General features: G+C 46.0%; 1 protein-coding gene across 1 annotated transcript in view; it reads left to right on the top strand.

Annotated features, from left to right (window-relative positions):
* RNF212 (ring finger protein 212) overlaps positions 1–27,057 on the top strand; it is a 548,782-nt gene that overhangs the window by 473,637 nt on the left and 48,088 nt on the right. The window contains exon 11 of the mRNA XM_030191071.1: positions 16,438–16,510. Coding sequence (XP_030046931.1) covers positions 16,438–16,510 — 73 coding nt within the window. The remainder of the gene's footprint in view (positions 1–16,437; positions 16,511–27,057) is intronic.

Genomic DNA, 27,057 nt, shown 5'->3' with positions numbered 1-27,057 from the left:
CCTTTTTGCAGTTCTCGGACTCGGGCATCTCCTTGAGGACGGTGCCTCATTTTTGCCTAAAGTGGTTTGGGGCATTAATTTAAATCAACCTGTTTCTTCTTTCCTTTCGGAAACAAGATTTTGCCCAGCTGCATCTTCTCGACGTGCAGTGTTCGCTTCTGCAGTATCTTCAATTGACAAATGAGTTCCGGTGTTCGGATCATTTGTTTGTGCTTTCTGATGGGCCCAGAAGGGTTTCTGCTGCTTCCAAGGCGACTATTGCTCGCTGGATTAAGGAAGTCATTTCTTCTGCTTATTTGCTGAAGATTTCCATTCCTCCTCTGGGCTTGCGAGCTCATTCGGCTCAGGCTCAGGCAGTGTCTTGGGTGGAGACTGCAGTTCTTTCCTTGGAAGATATCTGTCGGGCGGCTACTTGGGCTTTGCGGCATTCGTTTGTTAAACACTACAGATTTGATGTTATGGCGCGGAGGGATGCGAGTTTTGTTACGGCTGTTCTGTCTCGGGGAGTAGCTTCTTCCCACCCTGTGTAGGGATTGCTTTTGTACATCCCACCAGTTCCTGGATTCATCTGCTGATTATGCTAAGGAAGGTAAAATTATGTCTTACCTGATAATTTTCTTTCCTTTAGTAGCAGCAAATGAATCCAGGATCCCTCCCTATTTTGTTGCTGACCTCGCTGTGTGTTTCTGCAGATGTTTAAGCAATTTAGAAGAAGAGGAAACGGAATGTGATTAACGACAGTTATATTTTAGCCATTTTTTCGGCTTCTTTTCAGTTACGGGAGTTGAGTTTTGTTTCTCGCTCAGCTGTTTGCTGTTTGCCTTTGAGTTGTGAGGAATGTATTCTTTTCTGTCTCCCTTTGTTTCTCTGCTTTGGGATATGACCTATACTGAGGAGACAGTGAGCTGGGCGTCCAGGGTCACTGTTTTCAGTGTACTTATTTCCACCTGCTGGTAGGCAGATACAACCCACCAGTTCCTGGATTCATCTGCTGCTACTAAAAGAAAGAAAATTGTCAGGTAAGACATAATTTTACCATCAACAAGTAGTGTAATTAAACTCTGAATTCATTGCCATGCGGTAAAGGCGGTTAGCTTAGCGAGGTTTTAAAAAGGTTTGGACGGCTTTCTAAAGGAAAAATCCATAGACCATTATTAAACTGAAGGTTGGAGAGACAACCCCACTAGACTCACATGGTAGAAACCGCAAGTAAAAGATAAGAAAACCACACAGGAAGGCAGCACAGGGCTGGGCTAGAACCACAGCTATAAATAAATAGTCCTAACCAAGTCAAACAGACATCACACAGAGAGGTAGCTCAAGGCTGAGCTAGTAGTCCCAGCTAAATGGAACAGCTGTCCACTCAAAAAGAATCAAACAGAGAGGATGCACAGGACTGTGCTAGTAGACACAGCTAAACGGAAGAACGGCCCACTCGTGCCACACAAGGACACCGCTCAAGGCTGCACTAGTAGCAGTGCGTTTTTTTCTAGCAAAAAAAGGTGCCGGTACTCAAATGCCAGGCCACCCTTCAGGGGTGGGGTGATCACTGAGGGACCCACCCCACAATGGCCAGGCCCCCTGCAACCAGTCACAGAATCTATGATAAGGCAGAATTGGTGTGTAGAGCCTGAGTTCTTGCATTAAAACTTGGGGTCCATGGGTCAGTTTTAGCAGACAATGGAAAAGGTGCTGGTACTCAGTACCCCCCTCAAAAAAAGCCCTGGCTAGTAGTCACAGCTAAATGAAAAAGCAATCCACTCAAACACAACCAGAAACCTCACAGAGAGAACTCAAACAGAAAGCACACAGGAAAAACTCAAGATAAGGCCACACAAAGGAACACTCACGGCTATGCCATACAGAACTCAAGCATAAGGGAAGCCACTCATGAAGGAACACTCTAAGCTGTACCATACAGCACTCAGGGAAGAGGGAAGCCACTCAAAGGAATATTCAAGAGTGTGCCACCAGGCACTCAAGGGAAAAAGGGAAGCCACTCACAGGAATACACAAGGCTGTTCCACACAGCAGTCAAGGGTAAAGGGAAGCCACTCATAGGAACATACTAGGCTGTGCCACACCACAGCTCATTTTTTAGTTACCCTAGGGTGAATACCATCCGGTCCAGGAGATTTTCTACTCTTCAGTTTGCAGAACTGCTCCATTACGTCTTCCAGATTTACAGATATTTCAATACGTTTTTCCGACTCTTCAGCTTCGAATACCCTGTCCAGCACCAGTATCCCACCCAAATCTTCATCTGTGAAGACCAAAGCAAAGAACTCATTTAGCTTTTCTGCTATTTCTTTGTCTTCCTTGATCGCCCCTTTTACAGCTTGGTCATCCAGCGGGCCAACCAATTCTTTTGCCGGTTAAAAATTTTTACTATCAGTTTACGCCTCTAACGCTATCTTTCTTTCAAAATCCCTCTTTGCCTTTCTTATCAGCGCTTTGCAACTGACTTGACATTCCTTATGCTGCTTCTTATTTTCCTCATTCGGTTCCTTCTTCCATTTTCTGAAGGATTCCTTTTTAGCTCCAATAGCCTCCTTTACCTCACTTTTTAACCACGCCGGCTGTCGTTTGGGTTTCCGCCTTCCTTTTCTGATACGTGGAATATGTTTGGCCTGGGCCTCCATGTCAGGTTCTCAGGTTCAGAGCCCGCGGGGCCGGGCTCTGGAGCAAACGTGAGCCCTTGGCTGCTGCCAAGGAGCGACAGCAGCAGGCAAAACCCACCAACCAACAGTGGGCAAGCACACCAGCAGGGACTGCAGGCACAGCCCAGTGAACCGGAACACATGGACTGGAATCCCCCGGACTGGAGGACACAGGACTGGAACACTGGACTGCAATCCCCCGGACTGGAGGACACAGGACTGGAACACACACCGGACCGGAACACACTGGACTGGAGCGCACCAGACTGGACACACACCGGACCGGAACACACTGGTCTGGAGCACACTGGTCTGGTCCGTACAGCTTCACCTGCACTTGGCCACTAACCCCCCCCCCCCCCCCAAGGGTTGAGCCCTTGGGTTCGAGTGGCCGGCAGGACTTACCGGATACCGGATGACACAAGGACCAGGACTGGAAACAGGAGAGACAGCAGTGCCCCAAGGAACTGGACTAACCAGGGCACTCCTAGGCCTACACTAACAAAAGGACTTCCTAAGCCCTATTACTAACAAGCTAAACGCAAAACTAACAAGCTTCCTAAGCACTACTCTAGCAAGCTAGATACAAAACTAACAAGGTGCTTCCAAAACCAAGAGGGAAAAGCAGGGGAACCACAAGGGAAAAGCAGGAAAGCTAAACACACAGACACCAGTGCACACTGCACTAACACTAACCTGGACCTTAGCAAAAGCAAGCAGGGAAACTAGACACAAAGTCAGAAGTGCACACTGCACCACCCTACCTAAAGCAAACACCACCGTTGCAAAGGCTCTGAAGGAAAGAACACCACTTCCTTATCAAGGCCCTCCCTGATGATGTCACACTCCCTAGACCCAGGCAACACACTGAAACACAGAGAGCACACTGAAACCCATAGAGGCCCAACCCACACCAATGCAGCACTGTGAAGCACTTGAAGCCAGTACACCCAAAGAGAGCAGAGCAACTCAGGCAACCCCCACAGCTGCAGTAAAGTGAGCCAATTAGAGTCATGCTGCTGGAAGCTGCCAGCACAGAGAGAGAGAGCTAGCTCAGACAGGACAGACAAAAGAAACAGAAGCCAGCTAAGCTGACCACCAGGAAAAAGGTAAGTTTGAGAGGGGTTCTGACCACGATCATAACACTCCAGGACGGTGTTTTTGAACAGCATCCACGCCTGTTGTAGGTTTCTTACACTCTTAGTTGCTCCTCTAGGTTTTTTTTTTTTTTACCGTTCTCATTTTATCATAGCTTCCTTTTTGAAAGTTAAACACTAACATATTTGACTTCCTATTTGACTTTTTGAAAGCAAATTTCAAACAGTTATGATCATTGTTGTCAAGCGGCCCCCGGACCACTACCTCCCGTACCAGATCATGCGCTGCGCAAATGACTAAATCTAGAATTTTTCCTTCTCTCATCGGCTTCTATACCAGCTGCTCCATAAAGCTGCCCTTTATTTCATCGAGGAAATTTACCTCCCTAGCGTGCCCCGATGTTACATTAACCCAGTCTATATGGGGGTAATTAAAATCAATATTTAACCAAAAAATTCCACTACAATGTACCTGGGTATTGGAGGTGTATAATCGCTAGCATATATGAAATGTGGAGAAAAAAAGACTTCAGAAATCCTAGAGAATACTCCTTGTGTGGAAACCACCATATACATATGGAGCACCCCGCTTCTTCAATCACTAGTCTTCACAAAAAAAACTCCACTCTTCTTATTCATATAATACATGCACGTACACCTATCACAATACTCAAAGGTGAAGGCAACTAATCAAAACATTCGGTGAATGAAAAACTACTTAACTTAAATGTTCTTAGAACTGTCCATTCTTCAACTGTATACAATGTTCACAAAGCCCAACAGGAGACCCTGTTTCGCCCCAAATAGGCTGTTTCAAGGGCCAGAACTTTAATCCAGACAGCTGATTTCCATCTTTCAACTTCACCGCATTCAACTGCCTCTGGTCTGCGTCTTAAACCAAATTAAAATCACCCATTATTGCGTTGCCTAATTTATTTGCCTCACTAATTTCCTTTAACATGACTGCGTCCGTCTGCTCATCCTGGTCGGGCGGACGGTAGTACACCCCTATCACCATCCTTTTCCCCTTTACAAATGGAATTTCGATCCACAATGATTCCAAGAGGTCTTTTGTTTCCTGCAGAATTTTCAGTCTATTTGATTCAAGCCACTCGTTAACGTACAATGCTACTCCTCCCACAATCCAGTCCACCCTATCACTACGATATAATTTGTACCCCAGTATGACAGTATCCCACTGGTTATCTTCCTTCCACCAGGTCTCAGAGATGCCTATTATGTCTATTTCTTCATTCAGTGCAATATATTCCAATTCTCCCATCTTATGTCTTAGGCTCCTAGCATTTGCATATAGACACTTCAAGCTAGACTTGTTATTCCTTAGCACATCATGTTGTTTACTTGACAGTACTATTTTACTATCTTTTGACTGGTTTTCATTATTTTTATTTAAGGACATTGAATCTACTACAGTATCTTTTGCAACCTCACTATCAAGAAACCCTGTCTTCCCTGTTTGGGTGATATCTTTGCAAGATACCTTATTCCGAATCATACACTTTTGTGCGACTGTCGGCCTTCCCCCCCGTTACTAGTTTAAAAGCTGCTCTATTTTTTTAAATGATGATGCCAGCAGCCCGGTCCCATCCGGGTTAAGGTGGAGCCCATCCTTTCGAAATAGGTTCCCCCTTCCCAAGAATGTTGCCCAGGTCCTGACAAAACTAAAACCCTCTTCCTTGCACCATTGTCTCATCCACGCATTAAGACTCCGGAGCTCTGCCTGTCTCTTGGGCCCTGCACGTGGAACGGGTAGTATTTCAGAAAACGCCACCCTAGAGGATCTGGATTTGAGCTTTCTTCCTAAGAGCCTAAATTTGGCTTCCAGAACCTCTCTCCCACATTTTCCTATGTCATTGGTACCCACATGTACCAAGACAGCTGGCTCCTCCCCAGCACTATCTAAAATCCCATCTAGGTGATGCGTGAGGTCTACCACCTTCGCACCAGGCAGGCAAGTCACCAGGCGATCTTCCCGTCCACCAGCCACTAATCTATCTAAATGTCTAATAATCGAATCACCAACTACAACAGCTGTCCTATCCTTTCTCTTCCGGGCAGTAACTGGAAACAGAGGATAGTAAATGCCCTGGTGTGCAGGTCCTGGCTATAGGAGTACTTCCTACTTCACCTTCTGGGAGACCTCCCTCCTCATTTCTACCAAGTCTGCTACTCTAGCCTCGAGAGAACGAACACGCTCTCTGAGGGCTAGGAGCTCTTTACATCGAGCACACACATATGACATCACACCAACCGGGAGATACTCATACATGTGGCACTCAGTGCAAAAGACTGGGTAGCACCCCTTTCGCTCCTGGACTGCTGACTCCATCTTAGTGTTTTCAAGTTTTTCAATCTTGTAGGAGTTGCTACAGTATTAAGAATGTTAGTCTGATATAAAGAGTTTTTTTTAGTTCATCTAGGGTATTGTGTGATCCTTGTAGTGTTTCCTCCTTAAATGGTAATGACTGGTACCTCTCCCTTTAGGTTTTTGCAGCCCAAATGCATGAACCTGTTTTTTTTTTTTTTTAGCATTAAATCTTAACTGCCAAATTCTAGACCATTTTTCAAGCTTACTAGATCCTTCTTCATGCTCTTTACGCTTTCAGGGGTATCTACCGCATAGCAAATTTTTAGATCAACTGCAAAGAGGCAAACCTTTCCAGACAGCCCATCTGCGATCCAACATGGAAAAAGAAAAGGAAGCAGACCTTTTCATGAAAGAGTCTTTTCTCTGAGGACAAGCAGGCCATATTCTCACATGTGGGTGACATCATCCACGTCGCCCAGTGTGAAGAATTTATAAAGCTAATATTCCTTTAAGAGGACATACAGTGTCCCCACCACGCGAGAGCGTGAGACCAGCAGTCTTTTCTCATGCACTATTCACAGCTCCCCACACCATCTGGAGAGCAGTCCTCACAAGATTCAAACAGCAAATCAAAACAGAGGAAGCAAGCTCCTTGGAACACAAACAACAAACATGGAAAGAAAGGGTTAAAGGCAACCCAAAGTTCAATGAACAGTATGGGCTGTTAATCACACTAAGGTAATCTAATACTACAAAAACTGAAAAACAGCCAAACCCAATTTCAAAGGGTCAAATGTAGTGAATATACACTAATAAATGACAAATGGGAAATACCCTCAGAAACCAAGGTCACTGCCAAAGTCTGACCATCAAGACACTGATATCTATATAAGATTTATGTGCCTGTGATCTTATCTCTTTCATGGGGTATATTTTCCCATATCTTGTCAATAGAATTGATTCACAATGAATTCATTATTGAGCACAAAAAAAACTCTCCAAGCAGCAGCATTACTTAAATAAACAAACTTAGTTGTCTCATTGCTGGCTGAATGCCCCACACTTCAAACTGGTGACTTTCAGCAGCATGAGTTAAATAAACAAACTTAGCTGTCTCATTGCTGGCTGAATGCCCCACACTTCAAACTGGTGACTTTCAATGGGGCCCAGATCGTTTCGCCCACCTCAGGGCTTCGTCAGGAACCACTCAACTTTAGCATAATTGTTGGGGTATGAATCTACAAAAGAAAAGTTTTGTGTCTCAGAAAATTCAAAGTAAATGCACCATTCACACACTCTCACCATCCTATCCCACAATTACAATGGCTAATCACACATAAAAAGAATGCATGCTGTGCCACACGCACAGATAATAGAGAAACAATATAAGCTCACAGCTGAGGGAAATAACACTAGAGCATCCTTTGCAAGCAGAGGTAGGCTTAAATAGGGTCTGGCATCTGACATCATCTGCCTCAGACGTCAGCCCAGTCCCATCAGGGCCAAGCCACTGTCACTACCCTGCTTGTCCCAGTAGGATCATAACAGTATTCAGTCTTATGAGTTCTATACGTCTTATACTTGCAGAACTTGGTGCACAATATGTCTGATTTGGCGGATTCTTTCCAACAGGAGCAGGCTGATTCTCTTCGCCAGTTGGTCAGGCAGCAGAAGGCATGTCAAAGTACTTGGTCAGGAGCACCTTTGAAAATTTGGACGTGGCATCCTGGATCTCTGCCCAGAGTATAGTATTGTGCGGACTCTCATGGCTGTGCGTCTCTGACTTGGACCTTGAGGTCCAGCAGGGATTGGTGGATGCCACGTGTTGGGGGTATAACCTTTTTGAAGAGAAGGTGGAGGAGGTCATAGATGTCATCAAGAAACACACTAATATAAATTAATCAACAAAAAGGATAAGAGAATATCTTGACGTTTAAACACAAATAAACTTCTCTTTAAATAGATTGCACAGTACTTAGTATTGCACTATATTCCTGTGAAGTGCAAAGAAAAATTTAATAAATTAATCAGAAAGGGAAAAAGCCTCAGAGCTCCAACCTCCACCCTTTACGTTTGTTTAAAATCGGGTGTGGAGAAAATACCATGGGTCCAATTTCATCATCGGCGTAAAAACCCCTTTTCTCTATTACTCTATAACACTGAAAACTTCACAGGAATGACAATTCATGGATCCAAACAAGAAGTGAAAAAGTACTTGGCTTATACTTCTAGATAGTAGACACAAACGTGCAAAATTAGTCAATCACAACGACTGTGGCCAGAGTTTAGCTACCGTGGGCTGTCTCAAGGCGTGCATGACATCTAAAAAATATATATATATTTGTAAGTGAACGTCCACACAATTTCAACAAAGAACAAAGTGCAAACCCAAAAAGAAGTCCAAATGTCAATGAAATTAAGTATAGTCAGGGCTTTTTTTGTGCCAGTACACACCGGTATGGTATACCAGCACCTTTTGCCCCCCCGGAGAGTCCTGCACCCTTCTTCTCATTCCCCTACTTACTAATACGTCGGACTCAGCATTGCGAACGGTGCAGACAGCGATTGAGAGAGACTGGCAGTGTTGGAGCTTCCCTCTGCGAGTCCTGCCTACGTTGTTTCAACTTCCTGTTTCCGTGTAGGTGGGACTCGCAGAGAGAAGCTCCGACACTGCCAACCTCTCTCAATTGCTGCACCGTTCACGCTGCTGAGTCCGGCGCTGGCAGCTTTTCTATCGCTTTGCTGGCAGGCAGTGGAGAAGGAGGACGGGCTGGGAGAAGGAGGATGGGCTGGGGAAAGAAGAATCGCTGGCATGGTAGAGGGGAGAGAGGAGAATTGCTGGACATTGATGGGAGGGGAGAGCAGGAAAGAGAGGAGAATCGCTGGGCATCATGGGAGGGAAGGGCAGGGAAGAGAGAATTGCTGGACATCGATGGGAGGGGAAGGCAGGGAAGAGATAATTGCTGGACATCGAGGGGAGGGGAGGGCAGGGAAGAGAGAATTGCTGGACATTGATGGGAGGGCAGGGATGAGAGAATTGCTGGACATGGAGGGGAGAGAGGAATATCCCTGGACATGGAGGGGAGGGGAGGGCAGGGAAGCAAGAATTAATGGACATCGATGGGAGGGCAGGGAAGAGAGAATTAATGGACATCGATGGGAGGGCAGGAGAGAGAGAATTGCTGGACATGGATGGGAGGGCAGGGAAGAGAGAATTGCTGGACATGGAGGGGAGGGCAGGGGAGAGAGGAGACATGCTGGATGGGAGGGAAGAGAGGAAGGAGATGCACATGGATGGGAGGGCAGGGAAGAGAGGAGAAATGCTGGAAATGGATGGAGAGGATAGCAGGAGATAGAGGAGATTTGCTGGACATGGATGGGAGGGGTTGGCGGGGAGAGAGGAGAAATGCTGGACTTGGATGGAGGAGAGGGGAGAGAGAATTATTGCTTTATATGGATACAGGGGAGGGAAGAGAGAAGAAATGCTGGACATGGATGGAGGAGAGAGGAGAAGTGCTGGACATGGATGGAGGGGAGGAAAGAAAAAAAAGAAGAAGATGCAAATGGATGGAGATGAGGGAAAGGGAAGAGAGGAGAAAAACTGCACATGGATGGAGAAAATAGGCAAAAGCTGGATCCACGTTATACCTTCTCCAGTCAATTCCACGGAGGACCTCCCAGCTTTTACTTCTGGGTGCATGGCAAGAAATGACGAAGAAAGTAAAGAAATAAATGGAAAGGAAGCCCTGGAAATGGAGTTAAGGGAACAGATAGAGAGCAGCAGAATCAGAGACTGGGACCAATATGGATAGAAAAAACAAAGTCACCAGACAACAAAGGTAGAAAAAATCATTTTATTTTCATTTTAGTGTTTGGAATATGTCCAATTTGAGAATTTACATCTGCTGTCTTATTTTGCTCTGGGTATACTGGAGCTGTAACAGCTTACAGAAATTATTTATAATGAAAAAAATCACGTTTTTTTTTGTCCTATACTAGTATAATATTTTCAGTGATGTCTGTTTATATGCGCCATGGCTGGTATACGGGGTGTGGCTAATGTGGGTGTGGCTATCATAGGGGTGGAGCCATATGTGGTTACCCCACCCATAATGAGTACCGGCACCTTTTTTTCTACAAAAAAAGCACTAACCATAAAGTACTTGCCGGTAACTATAGACACTGTGTGTCTTCAATATTTCAGGATCCCTCCCAACATGGCCACGGTGTCTTCTTTTTATAGAATTCAATGATTCAGACATCCTCTACCTCGTTGCCGGTCGGCGTCGCAAGACAATCATTTGCATATCACTTGCAGTAAACAGCACACATTTCAAAATATCCGATTGATCATCACTATCAAACTAGAATGTGGGAGAGTTACCTCGTTTCCAAAATCAGACAAAAAATTATGTATAAAAAGTCAAAACATCACAAGTTCCCCCAGATAACCTAACATCACCGAGGTTGTGTAGAGTAATGTATCTTCTTGAGGATGTCATACTAGAAATTGTAGTCTCTGGTCACAGGTCAAAAATCAAAAAAAGCTCCTGCAGTCTATTCTCAGATTTAATCCTGACAATTCCTCCGTTTTCAAAAGGAAGATCTAGAATTGCTCCCTCTGTAACAATTTCTTTAGTTTGTCTGAAGAGTCCTCCGATATGCAATCAACCGCACAAATCTGAAGAGAAGCGAAATCATGTCTAAATTCCAGACAATTGGTGCCTCTGTTCTCACTCTTTTCGGGCAGCTTTTATGCGTCTCCTCAAAGGTCTAATTGTTTTGCCTACATATATTTTAGGACAAGGACATACTATTAGATAGACAACATAATCTGAAGAGCAAGAGGTCACAGAGTTTAGAAAAAAAAATTTTGAGTTACAGGAGGTATAAAGTACCCCCCATTAATTCCAAAGTGTTCTGGCACAAATAACATTGGGAACATTTGACATGACTACCTGTATGTGTCTTATTACCTGTAGTCCTTGAAGCATCAGATGGACTCATTAATTCTTTCAAATTAGAGTTCTTGGTAAAGGCAAATTGCAGATGTACCCCAGAAAAAAACAGACGAAGTCATCAGAATATTCCAATGTTTTCTGAGAATTCTAGAGATTTTCTCAATGCCAGGAGTATATTTCAGTATGCACGTAATACAGTCTTCTGACTCCTGTTTCTTTTGTTTGACAAACAGTAAGTCGCAATCTGAAAATCTTGTCCTTGTGTAAGCCCTATGAACAACCTGTTTAGGATAACCTCTGTGTTTGAGACGGCAGATCACAGAACAGAATGGCCAGCCGACGTCCCAACATGTGGTCCCAGAAGGGATGAGACCAGACCAAGTAGACTCGGTGGTTATTAATATTTTGAATTATTCTTTAAGTGAACCAGAGAAACAACTACTGAGCAAAGGCTTGTCATTCGTACCAGTTCAATCTTTACGTCCTTTTTGGTTGAGAGTAGATTTAGAGCGTTTTTTTAGGAAATTATATCTAAAGGAGTTTTTTTTTCTGAACGTGAGCTCTTTGAAGATACCCGATCCAGAGTACGGAATAAATCTTCTTGGTCACTTCTGACCCCAATGAGTCTGAATCTTACGGTCTTTAAAGATTTAGTCATTAAAGAAGTTGAACAATACACCTCTCAACCCATTTATCAACATCAAAAGCTCAACATCATTGAGAAACAGGTTCTCGAAGATCTCGGGAACAATTCCAATATCAGGATTTGTCAAGCAAACAAAGGGGGTGCAGTGGTCATTATGGATAAGGAGGAGTATGACTTGGAAGTCTATTGCCAACTCTGTGTTCAGACAGATTATGTGAGATTGATGGAGGACCCCACTCCTATTCTTAAAACTCATTAAAAGAATAACTGAAGAAAGTTTACAACTTGGTTATCTGTCAAAACTGGAGTTTGAGTTTTTGAATAGAGAGAATCCAACCCCCTCCCCTTTTTTATATTCTCCCAAAAATTCACAAAACTCTTATTAAACCTCTGGGATGTCCAATTGTTGCCTCAATAGGCTCTATATTAGAACCCTTGTCTGTTTATGCGGATACTTTTCTAAGCCCTCTGGTGAGCAGAGGTTTCTCATACATCAGAGATTCCTTAGATTTTCTAATGAAATTAAGACACAACAGAGTTGTCAATATGGTCACGTTTCTAGTCATGCTGGATGTCAAGGCATTATACACGTCATTTCCACAGTTGGAGGCTTTCCAGATTTTATATAAATTTCATAAGTACATAAGTAATGCCATACTGGGAAAAGACCAAGGGTCCATCGAGCCCAGCATCTTGTTCACGACAGCGGCCAATCCAGGCCAAGGGCACCTGGCAAGCTTCCCAAACGTACAAACATTCTATACATGTTATTCCTGGGATTTTGGATTTTTCCAAGTCCGTTTAGTAGCGGTTTATGGACTTGTCCTTTAGGAAACCGTCCAACCCCATTTTAAACTCTGCTAAGCTAACCTCCTTCACCACATTTTCCGGCAATGAATTCCAGAGTTTAATTACACGTTGGGTGAAGAAAAATGTTCTCCGATTTGTTTTAAATTTACTACACTGTAGTTTAATCGCATGCCCCCTAGTCCTAGTATTTTTGGAAAGCGAGAGAAGAGCCGAATCATATGATCCCTACTTCATTTTTAATATCTTTGATAGATGTGGTCTTGAGGAAGAAATTTTTCAAATACCGTGAAGATTTCTTTCAACAAAATCTCCGGTTTGGCCATGGGGGGCTACTTTCGTCCCTTCGGTGGCGAACTTGTTTATGCAAGATTTTGAGGCTAAATGGATTTGCCATAATTTTGACAAATCTATTGGAATGTAGGTTTGTTTCATAGACAATATTTTTGTTCTTTGGAAAGGTACAGAGGAGGAACTAACAGCATTTCATGAGTGGTTGAACATTTGCCACACAAACAGTTTACCCTGAATTAGCACCCCTCTCAAATATCTGTTTTGGACATTCTTGTTTGTAAATGGAATGATATTTTGTTTCCGACTGTATACAAGAAGGAAACAGATTATAACATGTTCCTTCATTTCTCTAGTGACCATCCTCCTCCATTGAACCGGTCTTACCTTCTCACAGTTCCTAAGATTTCGACAAATCTGCACTGATATCTCAGATTTGAAGTCTGAATCTCTAGCGTTTAAAGACCGTCTCAAACATAGGGGTTATCCTAAACAGGTTGTTCATAACGCTTAAACAAGGTCAAGATTTTGCCAGAAGTACAGGCTGTGTCAGGGACAATGCAAACCAGCTGGTGTAATGGTGAATGTCTAGACCCAAAACCCGGGGAATACCCAGCAGATCGATCTTGGACCAACTTTGACATGCTCTCATCAGACAAACTCTCTCACTGGCTGGGAAAATACGCCAAATTGCAATGGAAACTAGACATTTGCCCTAATAGTCTAATAAGATCTGCACCCAAACAATTCAAGACAGACCTCACGAACCACATAAACCACAGGCTCCAAAATGGGCTGTTTCCCATGGATAAAGGAAACATCCTACTTACACCGCTGCCAAAAGATGCCAAGAAAAGCACATTGGACCTAGCCAATTATCGACCAGTAGCATCCATTCCGCTCATAACTAAACTCATGGAAGGCGTAGTGACGAAACAACTTACTGAATGCCTAAACAAATACTCAATTCTGCACGATTCTCAATCAGAATTTCGGTCAAATCACAGCACTGAAACTGTACTAGTGTCTGCAATGAACTCATTCAGACAAGCAATTGCAACAGGTGACAACATACTCCTCCTACAATTCAACATGTCCAGTGCCTTTGACATGGTTAATCACAGAATACTATTACACATACTAGAATACTTCGGAGTAGGAGGCACAGTTCTCAAATGGTTCAAGGGATTCCTGACCACAAGATCATACCAAGTAACAACGCACGCAGACAGATCACCCCCATGGACACCCGAATGTGGAGTTCCCCAAGGATCCCCCCTCTCACCAACCTTATTCAACCTTATGATGATACCTCTAGCCAAACTTCTAGCCAATCAAAACCTCAACCTCTACATATATGCAGACGATGTCACAATCTACATCCCGTTCAAACATGATCTAAATGAAATCACCAACGAGATCAACCAAAGCCTCCAAATCATGCACACTTGGGCGGATGCATTCCAACTAAAACTTAACGCAGAAAAAAACACAATGTCTTGTACTCACCTCCCAACATAACACAAAAATCTTCTCCACAATAACCACACCATACTGCTCTCTTCCAGTCTCACAAAACCTGAAAATTCTTGGGTTACTATTGATCGAAACCTCACTCTCGATACCCACGTGAAGAACATGACGAAAAAGATGTTCCACACCATGTGGAAACTCAAAAGAGTAAAACCTTTCTTCCCGAGATACATCTTCCATACCCTGGTACAGTCAATGGTAATAAGCCATCTGGACTACTGCAACGCACTATATGCTGGCTGCAAAGAACAGACCATCAAAAAAACTCCAAACAGCCCAGAACACTGCTGCCAGACTCATATTTGGAAAAACTAAATACGAAAGTGGAAAACCCCTAAGGGAGGAACTACACTGGCTCCCACTTAAGGAACGCATTGCGTTTAAGATATGCACAATTGTAACCAAAATTATTCACGCAGACGCCCCTATCTACATGCTAAACCTAGTGGACCTACCTCCCAGAAACACCACAAGAACATCCCGCACATTTCTCAATTTGCACTTCCCCAGCTGTAAAGGACTAAAATACAAACTGATGCATGCCACCACCTTCTCTTACACGAGCACGCAGATATGGAATGCACTACCCACAGACCTGAAATCAATTGTCGAAGCAAATAACTTTCGCAAATCTCTGAAGACACACTTCTTCAACAAGGCCTACAAAGAGAACCAATAGCTTCATTGACCTACGCTATTACCCACCCAGATATGAAAATCCACCTCTACAAACACCCGCCTAATCACTTCCTCTACCTTCCCTTACTCAGTCTCCACACACTACTAACTGTTTATGATCTTTTGGAATGAAAATGTCATAACAAAACATTGATCCTGCAAATAGGTAGGATAATGTGGGATACAAATGCAATAAATAAATAAATAAAACTACAAACTTCACCAATGATGATTTTAGATGTTTCAAACTGACCCTACTACTACTACTACTTAACATTTCTAAAGCACTACTAGGGTTACGCAGCACTGTACAGTTTAACATAGAAGGACAGTCCCTGCTCAAGGAGCTTACAATCTAAAGGACAAATGTACAGTCAGTCAAATAGGGCAGTCAAATTGGGGCAGTCTAGATTTCATGAATGGGTATAAAGGTTAGGTGCCAAAGGCAACATTGAAGAGGTGGGTTTTGAGCAAGGATTTGAAGATGGGTAGGGAGGGGGCTTGGCGCAAGGGCTCAGGAAGTTTATTCCAAGCATAGGGTGAGGCGAGGCAGAAAGGGCGGAGCCTGGAGTTGGCGGTGGTGGAGAAGGGTACTGAGAGGGGGGATTTGTCCTGTGAGTGGAGGTTTCGGGTGGGAACATAAGGGGAGATGAAGGTAGAGAGGTAATGAGGGGACCCAGGAAGAGACCCATCTGTAATCAACATTGGTGAAGTTTGTAGTTTTATTCCAGCTGGGTTGCATTGCCCCTGACGCAACCCGTACTTCTGGTAAAACATGACCATGTCAGGCACTTGTTTGTGAGTCCTGGGAGCTTTGAACAATCAAATAAAAGACTGTTTGTCTTCAAAAGGTCTGCTTCCTTTTCTCTGCTCATAAAAATGTTACAAAGAGTCAGCCAAGGACTGATTATTGTGGCACACTACTTAACGTGTCCCATTCCTCCAAGTGAACTCCATTTACCACAACCCTTTGTTGCCTTCCACTCAACCAGTTTGTAACCCAGTCAGCCACTTTAGAGTCCTTTCCAAGGGTACTTGGCTAAGTCATATATTCAGAACTGTGTCAAAGGCTTGGCTAAAATCTAAGTACACGATATCAAGCTCTCCCTCAATTCAACTATCTGATTACCTAGTCCAAGTAATTAATCAAATTTGATAAGAACTACCTCTAATAAAAACCATGTTGCCTTTAGTCCTACAACCATTAAGAAACATCTGTTTTAGAAACATTTCCATTAAGTAATATTTTGGTAAGGCCTGAAAGGAGTTGTTCATGCAAGGAAATACTCACATATGTTACCTCAATATTTAGATGGATTTCAAAAATTTGTATAGAATTAAATTCGAGCAAAACAAGAAGTAAATTTGGAGAGAGGCATAATTTAATATTAAAATGCCAATTGCTGACTGTTTTTGTTTTGTTTTAAATCTGTAGGTAGTGTTCCTTACAGAAGTTTACATTTGTCTGGACAGCTTGGAAGTCAGAACAGGCTACCAGGATCTGAAAGGTAAGTAAACGTCTCCAGGAAATGGCCGTATTAAGAATATCACTTATGAATGAATCTTTACCTAGGTGTAAATTGTTCCAATCCAAGTTATAGTAAAGAGATGGACTGGTCTGCTGGGTCATTAGCAGTGGTGCACACTGCTATGCAGAGGGTCCCTAGTTTAATTTTTTTATTTAAAGTATTTTAATATTGTTTTTATTAAATTTCCATTAAAAACATATTCACTTATAACAAGACGTCTTCAACTTACATTTGCATGGTTTACCTTCCTCTTCTTTCGACAGTTAACATGATTTAACTGAACCAATCAACTTTCCACTTTTAGCCATAAGAAACTTGAAAAATAAAGGAAAATGTACATAATATTTTATCTCCACAGTTATATAATTTGCCCCTATATATAATGGTTGAGAAGAATCCCTATAGCTGACATTTATACAGTACTATTATTTTGGGAATATACCCCAAATGTTTTAACCCATCCTTTAGCCTCAAAATTTCAAGGAGCTGTCTGGGATTAAAACGAATATATTACACTCAAACATACCCAAACAATTACAAGGAAATTTTAAAAAAGAGCTCACACTTAGGGCAAGAACTCTAAGCTTATACATCAAAAATTCCTGTGACTTTTTAAAAATTAAGAAAATATAAATAAACGAGCTCAGAAATTGTTCATGCATATGTATGAAGTATAAATGGAGCACATGTTACTATTCATTTTCAGTGCAGAAGAATCCACCAGTGTCAACCATTGCGTAACCATTTCCAAGCAAGTCCCTAGTTTGATTCCCGGATCAGATATTCTGGGCCTAGGGTCATCTGGGACTGGAATGTTGCATCAATGCAGTAGCATATCAAGATTGAGGAAGTGGGGGGGGGGGGGGGACATTAGGCCTGGCAGGGCATGACCAGGCTTAGGATTCACCAACAGTATGATAGCCCCAAGTCCTGGCTTTTCTCTCCTGGAGCTTTAAGCTTCCTCTTGTCTCTGGTCTACCTTTCTTTCCCCATTATCTCATCTTGTTCCACCATGTTTTTGGCACTTACACAGGTCCTAGGCATTGCCACACTGTCACCGCTGTACTTTCTGTAGTATCCATGCAGCTCATACTCAGTCTGTTTGAACTATATGCTGCACCATTATAGAGTGTAACACAGTTTGTTTATTCATGGGGACAGACTGCTAGACTGTCTACCTTCCACCAAAATGAAGGGAATACTACAGAGAACAATCCCCCTGAATTCAGGTACCAGAAGTATGTTAACCTTACCCCCCTTCTTTCTTCCCAGTAGCAGGAGGAAAGCAGCGCTGCTTACCTGTGTGTGCCTCTTCTGCCAGTTTCATTGTGACATCTCATTGTATGGGGCCCTTTAATTTTGCAGGCTGTGTTGGCTTCACAAGTTGAGACAGCAGTTGAAACAGGTATAGTGAGATGTACACAAGCTCCTCTCCTGCTTGTGGAGGAGATCATGGAAAGAGGGTCATGTGAAATTTGATTCCAGCATACCAGAAAGATTGAGTAAAATCAAAAGTGTGCCCTGCAATAATTAAAAAAAAAAGTTGAGAATCAATTGCTGTAGGATGAATCGTTTTATTTCCATCAGCAAGTAAGATATAATCTGGCACAAAAGTGACCTTGAAGACTTACCCCCACCAGGAGGCATTCCATACAATCACCACCCTTTCCATAAAGAAGTATTTCCTTAGATTACTTCTGAGTCTAGCCCATGCCCCTTCATTCCTGAGCTTCCTTGTAGTTGAAAGAGATTTGCTTATTGTGTATTTATGCCATGGAGACATTTAGTCAAGATATGTTTATTGTTGCACAAAATACATCCAAAGAATGCAGTTCCAACATAAAATGCACAACCAGAACTAATACAGATAAGTGTTTGAATTGTGACTAACTTTTCAAGAATCCCCTGATTCCCCCCCCACCCTTATAAGAATGCACATATCCCTATTTAACAACAAACAGAAGTCAATAATTGGACTACATGTTCTCAAAGTATTAAGGAAAGCAGAATGGACCCTGACTGGAAAAGTCTAACAGGCTTATTTTCGAAAGAGAAGGGTGCCCATCTTCTGACACAAATCAGGAGATGGGCGTCCTTCTCTCAGGGTTGCCCAAATCGGCATAATCGAAAGCCGATTTGGGCGTCCCCAACTGCTTTTAGTCGCAGAGACGACCAAAGTTCCTGGGGGCATGTCGGCAGCGTAGCGAAGGCGGGACTGGGGCGTGCTTAAGAGATGGGTGTCATCGGCCTATAATGGAAAAAAGAAGGGCGTCCCTGATGAGCACTTGGCTGACTTTACTTGGTCCATTTTTTCTTGCGACCAAGCCTCAAAAAGGTGCCGGAACTGACCAGATGACCACCGGAGGGAATCAGGGATGACCTCCCCTTACTTCCCCAGTGGTCACTAACGCCATCCCACCCTAAATAATAACTTTAAAAAAATATTTTGCCAGCCTCAAATGTCATACCCAGCTCCATGACAGCAGTATGCAAGTCCCTGGAGCAGTTTTAGTGGGTGCAGTGCACTTCAGTCAGGCGGACCCAGGCCCATCCCCCCCCCCTACCTATTACACTTGTGGTGGTAAATGTGAGCCCTTCAAAACCCACCAGAAACTTACTGTACCCACATGTTGGTGTCCCCCTTCACCCCTCAGGGGTGGGGAGTGGGGGTTTGGGGGGCTCAGCACTGAAGGTAAGGGAGCTGTGCACCTGGGAGCAATTTGTGAAGTCCACTGCAGTGCCCCCTAGGGTGCCCGGTTGGTGTCCTGGCATGTCAGGGGGACCAGTGCACTACAAATGCTGGCTCCTTCCATGACCAAATGGCTTGGATTTGGTCGTTTCTGAGATGGGCGTCCTCGGTTTCCATTATTGCCGAAAACCGGGGACGACCATCTCTAAGTACGACCTAAAGATGACCATCTCTAAGGTCAACCTAAATGTTGAGATTTGGGCGTCCGCGACTGTATTATCGAAACGAAATATGGCCGCCCATCTTGTTTCAATAATACGGGTTTCCCCGCCCCTTTGCGGAGCTGTCCTGTGAGGACGGCCCCAGGAAAGCTTCCATTCGATTATGCTCCTCCACATATGGAGTCCAAGTATTAACAAAATGTTTCCGGGCTTTCATGTCACCCTCCTCTGCATTAAGGCGTTCCATGGTAAGTAATTCGTACGTAAGGTTTTTCCATTACATCAAAATAGGTAGGGTGAAATGAATCCACTGCAACAAAATACAACCATGCAGGTATTTAAAAATATCCTATCTCCCCTCTTCTGCCTCTTTTTCAAAGTTTGTATCTTGAAATCTTCTTATTTATTTTCCAAATTTCTATACTGCGGCAGTTTACAAAATACAGATTTCTTAAGAGCCAATTAAATTGCACTATAATGGCACATAAATGCAATTGTTCCACCAATGCATTCCACATTAGTGTCCCAGCTACTGAAAAGGCAGTAATATTTGTGACATATTGTACAGTAGCAATCCCATCTAAAGATTGGTACATTACAGCTTCTGACCTTAAACATCTGTTGGGTTGATATACAGTGAAAGTGGCTTTCTCCGAGGACAAGCAGGCTGCTTGCTCTCACTGATGGGTGACGTCCACGGCAGCCCCCTCCAATCGGAAACTTCACTAGCAAAGGCCGTTTTCCCGCCCGAACCGGCTCGTGTTCGTCAGTCTTCTTTTGTCCGCGCTCGGGACGGTCGTGTTTTGAGCCGTTTCGTGCCCCTCAAAGTTGACCCTCGCGCGTCTTCGCGATTTCGCTAGGAAAAAAAAAAAAAGAGAAGACCTCGGTCTTGTCCCTTCCCGTGTGTCCAGTTTGTTTCCCCGACGTAAGTTTCCTTTCGCTTTTGGGGTAGGCCTTTTTTGGGGCCTCGGTACGGGTTTTTTCTCTCTCCCTATTTTTGGTGCCCTTAGTCGCCATTACGAATTTTGATTTCGCCGGCGTGATTTTTCCGCCCATGTCATCGAAGTCTCCCAGTGGCTTCAAGAAGTGCACCCAGTGCGCCCGGGTAATCTCGCTCACTGATAGGCACACGTCGTGTCTTCAGTGTCTGGGGGCTGGGCACCGCCCGCAGGCCTGTAGTCTTTGCGCTCTTTTGCAGAAGAGGACTCAGGTTGCGAGATTGGCCCAGTGGAACGTGTTGTTCTCGGGCTCTTCGTCGACAACAGCACCGGAGTCATCGAGTGCATCGACGTCGGCAGCATCAAGACCTTCGACCTCGGCATCGACTGCATCGAGGTATCGACCCTCTGCATCGTCGGTACCGAGACATCAAAAGTCGGCGTCGGTGGTACCGGGACCTCCACTGTTGCTGATGTCGTCGGACGGTGGTGCTTCGACTGGAGTGCAGGTGAGGGCTGTCCATTCCCCTGCTGGTGGCAGTGAGCCTTCGGGTGGGTCTCCCCCTACCCTGAGGGCTCCTGCGGTACAGCCCCCCCGAGACTGACCTTCTTCGGCCTCGGCCCCGAGGAAGCGACGGCTGGATTCTACGTCCTCCTCGTCGGTACCGGGAAGCTCCGGTGACATGCTTCATTTGAAAAAATCAAAGAAGCATCGACACCGGTCTCCTTCCCGCATCGGTACCGAGAGCTCTGGGTCGCCGAGGGAGTCGGTACCCAGTAGGCTTCGGCACCGGGAGGACCGCTCACCCTCTGTTCAGGAGGTGTCGATGCGCTCCACCTTGGACAGCCCGGAACAGCCTCCACGCCCGGAACAGACTCTGACCTCGACGCCTGCATCGGCTTCCATGTCTTTCTCCACAGCCGCTCTGTACGAGAGTCTCCGGGCCGTTCTCCCGGAGATCCTGGGAGAGCTGTTGCGCCCTTCCCCTCCGGCACCGGGGGTGCTTGCGCCACCGGTACCGTCGAGTGAGGTGCCGGCTGGCCCCTTGCCCGGGGTGAGGTCTCCGACATCGGTGCCACTTGCGGTACCGACTGCGGCCGCCTCCCAGGAAGGCTCCTCGACGACGTCGGCGGAGGGAGCTTCGCCGGTGCTGGCAAGGGAGTCTACCTCTCGACGCTCCCACCATGGCCGTGTTTCCACGGAGTCGAGTCGGGCACGGCTTCAGACACAGGTTCATGAACTTGTGTCTGATACCGATGGTGAGGCCTCGTGGGAGGAGGAGGAGGACATCAGATATTTCTCTGACGAGGAGTCTGATGGCCTTCCTTCTGATCCCACTCCCTCCCCTGAAAGGCAGCTTTCTCCTCCCGAGAGTCTGTCTTTTGCGGCCTTTGTCTGGGAGATGTCTACGGCCATCCCCTTCCCGGTGGTTGTGGAGGATGAGCCAAGGGCTGAAATGTTTGAGCTCTTGGACTATCCTTCTCCACCTAAGGAAGCGTCCACAGTACCCATGCATCATGTCCTAAAAAAGACATTGCTGGCGAACTGGACCAAGCCATTAAGTAATCCCCACATTCCCAAGAAGATCGAGTCCCAGTACCGGATCCATGGGGACCCAGAGCTGATGCGCACTCAGTTGCCTCACGACTCTGGTGTGGTGGATCTGGCCCTAAAGAAGGCTAAGAGTTCTAGGGAGCATGCTTCGGCGCCCCCGGGCAAGGACTCTAGAACCTTAGACTCCTTTGGGAGGAAGACCTACCATTCTTCTATGCTCGTGGCCAAAATTCAGTCTTACCAGCTCTACACGAGCATCCATATGCGGAACAATGTGCGGCAGCTGGCGGGCTTGGTGGACAAGCTCCCTCCTGAGCAAGCCAAGCCATTTCAGGAGGTGGTCAGGCAGCTGAAGGCGTGCAGAAAATTCCCGCTGCTCAAGGTGTGGTGATGCGCAGACTCTCATGGCTGCGTGCCTCCGACCTGGAGAATAGGATCCAGCAGCGGATTGCGGACTCCCCTTGCTGAGCGGACAACATTTTTGGAGAGAAAGTCGAACAGGTGGTAGAGCAGCTCCACCAGCGGGATACCGCTTTCGACAAGTTCTCCCGCCGGCAGCCTTCAGCATCTACCTCCTCAGGTAGACGTTTTTATGGGGGAAGGAAGATTGTTCCCTACTCTTCTGGTAAGCGTAGGTACAATCCTCCTTCTCGACAGCCTGTGGCCCAGGCTAAGCCCCAGCGCGCTCGCTCTCGTCAGCAGCCTGCGCCTCAGCAAGGCCCCACGGCTCCCCAGCAAAAGCAGGGGGCGAGCTTTTGACTGGCTCCAGCAGAGCATAGCCGACATCAACGTGTCAGTGCCGGGCGATCTGCCGGTTGGGGGGAGGTTGAAAGTTTTTCACCAAAGGTGGCCTCTTGTAACCTCCGACCGTTGGGTTCTTCAAATAGTCCGGCAAGTATACACCCTCAATTTGGCCTCCAAACCTCCAAATTGCCCACCGGGAGCTCAATCCTACAGATTCCAGCACAAGCAGGTACTTGCAGAGGAACTCTCCGCCCTTCTCAGCGCCAATGCGGTCGAGCCCGTGCCATCCGGGCAAGAAGGGCTGGGATTCTATTCCAGGTACTTCCTTGTGGAAAAGAAAACAGAGGGGATGCGTCCCATCCTAGACCTAAGGGCCCTGAACAAATATCTGGTCAAGGAAAAGTTCAGGATGCTTTCCCTGGGCACCCTTCTTCCCATGATTCAGGAAAACAACTGGCTATGCTCTCTGGACTTGAAGGACGCCTACACGCACATCCCGATACTGCCAGCTCACAGGCAGTATCTGCGATTTCAGCTGGGCACACGTCACTTCCAGTACTGTGTGCTACCCTTTGGGCTCGCCTCTGCGCCCAGAGTGTTCACAAAGTGCCTGGCTGTAGTAGCAGCGGCGCTTCGCAGGCTGGGAGTACACGTGTTCCCCTATCTCGACGATTGGCTGGTGAAGAACACATCTGAGGCAGGAGCTCTACAGTCCATGCAGATGACTATTCACCTCCTGGAGCTAATGGGGTTTGTGATAAATTATCCAAAGTCCCATCTTCTCCCAGTACAGAGACTCGAATTCATAGGCGCTCTGCTGGATTCTCGGACGGCTCGTGCCTATCTCCCAGAGACGAGAGCCAACAATTTGTTGTCCCTTGTCTCTCGGGTGCGAGTGTCCCAGCAGATCACAGCTCGGCAGATGTTGAGATTGTTGGGCCACATGGCCTCCACAGTTCATGTGACTCCCATGGCCCGCCTTCACATGCGATCTGCTCAATGGACCCTAGCTTCCCAGTGGTTTCAGGCTGCTGGGGATCTAGAAGACGTGATCCACCTGTCCACGAGTTTTCTCAAATCCCTGTATTGGTGGACGATTTGGTCCAATTTGACTCTGGGACGTCCTTTCCAAATTCCTCAGCCACAAAAAGTGCTGACTACGGATGCGTCTCTCCTGGGGTGGGGAGCTCATGTCGATGGGCTTCACACCCAGGGAAGCTGGTCCCTCCAGGAACGTGATCTGCAGGTCAATCTCCTGGAGTTATGAGCGGTCTGGAACGCTCTGAAGGCTTTCAGAGATCGGCTGTCCCACCAAATTATCCAAATTCAGACAGACAACCAGGTTGCCATGTATTACATCAACAAGCAGGGGGGCACCGGATCTCGCCCCCTGTGTCAGGAAGCCGTCAGCATGTGGCTCTGGGCTCGTCGTCACGGCATGTTGCTCCAAGCCACATATCTGGCAGGCGTAAACAACAGTCTGGCCGACAGGTTGAGCAGGATCATGCAACCTCACGAGTGGTCGCTCAACTCCAGAGTAGTGCGTCAGATCTTCCAGGTGTGGGGCACCCCCTTGGTAGATCTCTTTGCATCTCGAGCCAACCACAAAGTCCCTCAGTTCTGTTCCAGGCTTCAGGCCCACGGCAGACTGGCATCGGATGCCTTCCTGCTGGGCTGGGGGGAAGGTCTGCTGTATGCTTATCCTCCCATACCTCTGGTGGGGAAGACTTTGTTGAAACTCAAGCAAGACCGAGGCACCATGATTCTGATTGCTCCGTTTTGGCCGCGTCAGATCTGGTTCCCTCTTCTTCTGGAGTTGTCTTCCGAAGAACCGTGGAGATTGGAGTGTTTTCTGACCCTCATCACACAGGACGAAGGGGCGCTCCTGCATCCCAACCTCCGGTCTCTGGCTCTCACGGCCTGGATGTTGAGAGCGTAGACTTTGCCTCTTTGGGTCTGTCAGAGGGTGTCTCCCGTATCTTGCTTCCAGGAAAGATTCCACTAAGAGGAGTTACTTCTTTCTATGGAGGAGGTTTGCCGTCTGGTGTGACAGCAAGGCCCTAGATCCTCGCTCTTGTCCTACACAGACCCTGCTTGACTACCTTCTGCACTTGTCTGAGTCTGGTCTCAAGACCAACTGTGTAAGGGGTCACCTTAGTGCAATCAGTGCATACCATTACCGTGTGGAAGGTAAGCCGATCTCAGGACAGCCTTTACATGGAATCGGAGGTAGGGTATTATTATGGATTAAGAACTGGTTGAAAGATAGGAAGCAGAGAGTAGGATTGCGTGGCCAGTATTCTCAATGGAGGAGGGTAGTTAGTGGGGTCCCGCAGGGGTCTGTGCTGGGTCCGTTGCTTTTTAATGTATTTATAAATGACCTAGAGATGGGAATAACTAGTGAGGTAATTAAATTCGCCGATGACACAAAATTATTCAGGGTCGTCAAGTCGCAGGAGGAATGTGAACGATTACAGGAGGACCTTGCGAGACTGGGAGAATGGGCGTGCAAGTGGCAGATGAAGTTCAATGTTGACAAGTGCAAAGTGATGCATGTGGGTAAGAGGAACCCGAATTATAGCTACGTCTTGCAAGGTTCCGCGTTAGGAGTTACGGATCAAGAAAGGGATCTGGGTGTCGTCGTCGATGATACGCTGAAACCTTCTGCTCAGTGTGCTGCTGCGGCTAGGAAAGCGAATAGAATGTTGGGTGTTATTAGGAAGGGTATGGAGTCCAGGTGTGCGGATGTTATAATGCCGTTGTATCGCTCCATGGTGCGACCGCACCTGGAGTATTGTGTTCAGTACTGGTCTCCGTATCTCAAAAAAGATATAGTAGAATTGGAAAAGGTACAGCGAAGGGCGACAAAAATGATAGTGGGGATGGGACGACTTTCCTATGAAGAGAGGCTGAGAAGGCTAGGGCTTTTCAGCTTGGAGAAGAGACGGCTGAGGGGAGATATGATAGAAGTGTATAAAATAATGAGTGGAATGGATCGGGTGGATGTGAAGCGACTGTTCACGCTATCCAAAAATACTAGGACTAGAGGGCATGAGTTGAAGCTACAGTGTGGTAAATTTAAAACGAATCGGAGAAAATTTTTCTTCACCCAACGTGTAATTAGACTCTGGAATTCATTGCCGGAGAACGTGGTACGGGCGGTTAGCTTGACGGAGTTTAAAAAGGGGTTAGATAGATTCCTAAAGGACAAGTCCATAGACCGCTATTAAATGGACTTGGAAAAATTCCGCATTTTTAGGTATAACTTGTCTGGAATGTTTTTACGTTTGGGGAGCGTGCCAGGTGCCCTTGACCTGGATTGGCCACTGTCGGTGACAGGATGCTGGGCTAGATGGACCTTTGGTCTTTCCCAGTATGGCACTACTTATGTACTTATGTACTTAGTTGTTCGCTTCATGAGAGGTTTGCTTTTGTCAAAGCCCCCCGTCAAACCTCCTACAGTGTTATGAGATCTCAATGTCGTTCTCACCCAGCTGATGAAACCTCCTTTTGAGCCACTGAACTCCTGCCATCTGAAGTACTTGACTTGGAAGGTCATTTTCTTGGTGGCAGTTACTTCAGCTCGTAGAGTCAGTGAGCTTCAGGCCCTGGTAGCCCAGGCCCCTTACACCAAATTTCATCACAACAGAGTAGTCCTCCGCACTCACCCTAAGTTCTTGCCAAAGGTAGTGTCGGAGTTCCATCTGAACCAGTCAATTGTCTTGCCAACATTCTTTCCCCGTCCTCATTCCTGCCCTGCTGAACGTCAGCTGCACACATTGGACTGCAAAAGAGCATTGGCCTTCTATCTGGAGCGGACACAGCCCAACAGACAGTCCGCCCAATTGTTTGTTTCTTTTGATCCCAACAGGAGGGGAGTGGCTGTGGGGAAACGCACCATATCCAATTGGCTAGCAGATTGCATTTCCTTCACTTACGCCCAGGCTGGGCTGACTCTTGAGGGTCATGTCACGGCTCACAATGTTAGAGCCATGGCTGCGTCAGTGGCCCACTTGAAGTCAGCCACTATTGAAGAGATCTGCAAAGCTGCGACGTGGTCATCTGTCCACACATTCACATCTCATTACTGCCTGCAGCAGGATACCCGATGCGACAGTCGGTTTGGGCAGTCAGTGCTTCAGAATCTGTTCGGGGTTTAGAATCCAACTCCACCCCCCTAGGCCCATGTTTATTCTGTTCCAAGCTACACTCTCAGTTAGTTGGATAAGTTGTTAGGTCAATCTCAGTTATGTCCTCGCCGTTGCGAGGCCCAATTGACCATGTTTGTTGTTTTGAGTGAGCCTGGGGGCTAGGGATACCCCATCAGTGAGAACAAGCAGCCTGCTTGTCCTCGGAGAAAGCGAATGCTACATACCTGT

Source organism: Microcaecilia unicolor, chromosome 2 (genome assembly GCF_901765095.1).
Source record: "Microcaecilia unicolor chromosome 2, aMicUni1.1, whole genome shotgun sequence".
Classification (NCBI taxonomy): Eukaryota; Metazoa; Chordata; class Amphibia; order Gymnophiona; family Siphonopidae; genus Microcaecilia; species Microcaecilia unicolor.
This window is presented reverse-complemented; position numbering and strand designations above follow the sequence as displayed.